The following is a 3,722-nucleotide window of genomic DNA, read 5'->3' as shown; positions in this document are numbered from 1 at the left end:
GCCCTTTTCAAAGAATCATGTGAACAAGGACTATGCGCCCTCTGACGAAGGAGTCATGCATTTTTAGTACTTTAAATTATTTGTATTATTGTTGTTCATAGTGTTGCTGATTTTCCAGCTGTGCTTTTCAAATTTTTGAGTTCAGTTCAGTCTGGATTGTCAGGAAAGGGTGGCAGTGTATCATCTAATGGCAATCACAGAAGATAGTATTTCAGTCTGAGAATCCATCAGAATCTATTAACCTCCAATCCCCTAGGTGGTAGCAATGCGAGACTTCCAACTGAAATGTACATGAAGAAGCTTGTATTACAGAAGGAACGCTATCTACTGACGGTAAGTCAAGTTCATGAGATGCTCAACATCAAACTGGCTTACTTAGCTCATATTGAATATTTGATTGAAGATAAATCGGTCATCTGTGACGCACTAACTAACGCTAAATCAAATTTGAATGCAAAGGTTTTCTTAAGAGCGCTATATAGCCACACTAGCTGGTTAGCTAAAATGCTAATGATGCTAGCATAACTGCGCACTCAGGTAACGTAAGCTATGCAAAATCAAATGGTTGGGTTTTGCGTTGCACTTTGGCTAAGCACGTCGGAGATGACTTTTTAAACGATACATTATCGTTCTTAAATGTCTTGTTTGCAACGTGTAACGTTGTGGTAGGTTTAACAGATTCAGTTCTGTTGTTGCATTGGTTGTGCCGATGATGCTTCTGCTCACCTAGCTAGCCAGATCCTGTTACACCAACGCAGGCAGGTAATTAGTACACCACATAGAGTCGATGTTGTCTGAATTGGTGTCGTTAATCTGAAATGCTCATTGTTAACTCTCTAATGGAGTATAGCCTGTAGATGTAAAATGCGCTCTCCTGCTAAGCATTACTATAAGAGTCGAGCACAACTGACCGTACTGTCAACACGCCATCAAACTAACCAATGTCAGCTACACTTCAACAGATCACGTGTTGCACGGACTCTGAGACAGCAGAGACAACTGATAATTCGTCCGGACACAATGGCTGGATTCTGGAACCACTTTCAGTCGCAGGATATCTTATGCGAGATGCGCTTCGCCTTGAGCCACTCGCAGAATCTGTGAGTCACCAGCTCCAGTAAGATACCTCCGTACACACCAATGCACATAGCTCCCAGCGAGAGCCATCACAGTATGTCTCATTTTAATCTGGTTTCTTTCAGAGAGAAGAGGCTGCCGTTATCGACCCTAAGTTATTCCATAGAAGGATAGGAATCACAGTCTAAGGTTGGTCTGTCAGTCACAAATAGGGTCTATGAAATGTTAAGTCACAATACACTTCAATGCAAGTTTAGTATCATTACTAGTTTGCCCAGAGGCTGTATCTTTAAAAGGCCTAAGGGGAAATCTGGATTGATAAAAGCCAAAATTGTATTCTGTGTGATAATGCATGGGCTTTAGACATCTTGTGTTGTCAAAAGTCTCTAGAGATAACCATTTCCCATTGGTTTGATCATTCACATTCAAGATTGAATGAACTACATGGCCATAGATAGATCTAATCTATGACCCACTGCATTCCTACTGCATGTATAGACTGTGAATCATCTTCCCAGGTGGAACATTTCTTTTTCTTCCCCACACAGTTCATCTTGCTTCCAGATCTGCTAGTTCGTTCAACATGTGTGATCCAGAGGGTCAGGGAGAGAGCGCCCCCAACAGGCTGTCCAACAGGGACACCATCCAGCTGCCCGATGAGCTTTCCCTGAGTGACTCGGACCCGGACGACGCCTTCACGCCCTTTGGCCAGCGTGTGGAGGACCTATCGTCCTCCTCCGACGAGGATGAGGCCAGGGCGCAGAGACAGCAGGGGGTGCCGCCGCCGTTGGGCCGAGGCGAGAGCGTCTTCCAGCTACGAGGAGGGAGCCTGGGCTTCTCCGACCGCAGCCGTAACATCTTTGAGAGCCTGGAGAGCGCCGTGAAGCTGACCTCGGCACAGCTCGGAGACGACAATGTCCTCAGCGGCACGTTCGCCCGCCCCGCGCCACCCTCGCCTCCGCCGCTCGCCCGCGGGAGGAAGAGCGGAATGCCGCCCACCAGAATCCCACCAAAGCACCAGCAGCCGACGCCACCTGTAGCCAGCAAACTGCCAGACTACCTGGCCAACCCCGAGCGCTGGACCCGCTACAACCTGGACGACGTGCCCGAGACCAGTGACCGGCGCAACAGCCAGGTGGCGACCCAGTTCATCCAGGGCCTCCAGGAGCAGCGCCGGAGTCAGGAGGACCTGGGGGAGTCCTTCTTGCCCACCTTCAATCAGTCACAGGCATCCGGAGACCAGCACAAGATCCTCTTCTCCAAGCCCAGGCCGAGCTCCAGGGAGGAGGGGGCCGGGGGCCAGAAGCAAGGCCGCCAGAGGAAAGCCGGCGTGGGGCTGCTCCACCTAGACGAGGCCCAGGAGGAGGAGGAAGGCGCTAGGCCGGATGGATCTCGTCACAGTCTCCCCCGCAAGGAAGACCGGAAGAGGAAGTGGGCTCCCAGTAAGGAGTGGGGGGAGAAGGAAGACCAGGAGGAGGAGACAGAGAAACCAGCCACTATCGCTTTCAGCATCAGCAAGAAAGTGAACCGCAAGCAATTCCGCAAAATGGCTGAACGGCAGCCTAGGGATGAGGAAGAGGAGGACTAGCACCTTCCTCAGATACCACATAAGTACTTAGCCCTAAACAGCATGAGACGTTAGCCAGTATAAAACACCGCCCCGTTTCCCAAGAGCCAGAGAGAGTGTGTCCTGATTTTAAAGTTTAGCCTCTCTGCGTCATGTTTAGATTAGCGTAAGTGTTTGTATCAGTGTAGTCACACCTCACTTTTCACCTTGTGTGCAGTCCCACCTCACATTTGTGATCAGTAATTGTAATTGATTAGCAATGTCAAAAAGAAATTTCATTTCACCAAGTCATGCATTTTTAGGATAGTTATTCACATAAAAGAAATTACATTTGGCCCCAAGATGTTTGTTATTTAAATGCTGCCTACACATTAAGGCCAGTTGAAGGCTATCAAATTGGATACTGGAATACTACATATCCCAGTGTACTGTGCAACTCTATACCGACAGGTTTGCACACATCCACAGAAGCACAGTACTTTTATCTTCTAGCATATACACGTCCAAGGTCAAGATGGCAAAAGCAAGTCACCCAACAGCACCCAGGTGCTATATAGACCATGCTGATTTAGAGAAGTGTAATGTTATAGGGTTAAGCCTTGAGTAACTATAGATACTGTCATGCATGGTCTCCTGTGATAGTCTTCTCCTCTGGAACTTCCCTGGCATACCTATGCACAGACGATGGATTGAAGAATCATATGATTAAAATAGTCCTGAAGCAATGAGCTGAGGTATGCTCCTGTTGATGAAGTGTGTTTAAAGTGTTTTTACAGATTACCTGGATACATCCCTGTAGAAGTAAAGTTGTATTATAATTGTTCATTTGGTTTACATAGGACCGAAACAGAAGCTTATACACAGACAATGGTGTGTGAAACTGTGTGATCATCCCTGTAGAAGTATTATTTAAGTGTTCCTGTGGTTTACATAGAACACAACAGATGCCACTGCTGAACAGAAGCTGTGCTGTAATGAAATGCAATAAAAGTTATCATCCAAACAGTGTTGTTTAGACTTTTATGGTAGTCCTTACCTTATCTCGTCTGTTGTTTGTCCATCACTGAGCACTTCGTGA

General features: G+C 47.0%; 2 protein-coding genes across 4 annotated transcripts in view; both read left to right on the top strand.

The window, feature by feature from the left end:
• kif7 (kinesin family member 7) overlaps positions 1-3,722 on the top strand; it is a 46,903-nt gene that overhangs the window by 33,252 nt on the left and 9,929 nt on the right. The gene's annotated exons all lie outside the window — the stretch shown is intronic.
• Positions 226-3,647, top strand: tssc4 (tumor suppressing subtransferable candidate 4). 3 transcript variants are annotated; one of them, XM_012819451.2, is made up of 4 exons: positions 226-333; positions 963-1,117; positions 1,203-1,266; positions 1,626-3,647. In XM_012819451.2, the coding sequence occupies exon 4, from the start codon at positions 1,661-1,663 to the stop codon at positions 2,663-2,665; it is 1,005 nt and encodes a 334-aa protein (XP_012674905.1). In that variant the 5' UTR covers positions 226-333; positions 963-1,117; positions 1,203-1,266; positions 1,626-1,660; the 3' UTR covers positions 2,666-3,647. The 3 variants fall into 3 exon arrangements, with proteins under 3 accessions (XP_012674905.1, XP_031442717.1, XP_031442716.1); XM_031586857.2 differs by lacking the exon at positions 226-333 and adding an exon at positions 344-537; XM_031586856.2 differs by lacking the exon at positions 226-333 and adding an exon at positions 563-762.

This window comes from Clupea harengus, chromosome 20 (genome assembly GCF_900700415.2).
Source record: "Clupea harengus chromosome 20, Ch_v2.0.2, whole genome shotgun sequence".
NCBI classification, from domain to species: Eukaryota; Metazoa; Chordata; class Actinopteri; order Clupeiformes; family Clupeidae; genus Clupea; species Clupea harengus.
This window is presented reverse-complemented; position numbering and strand designations above follow the sequence as displayed.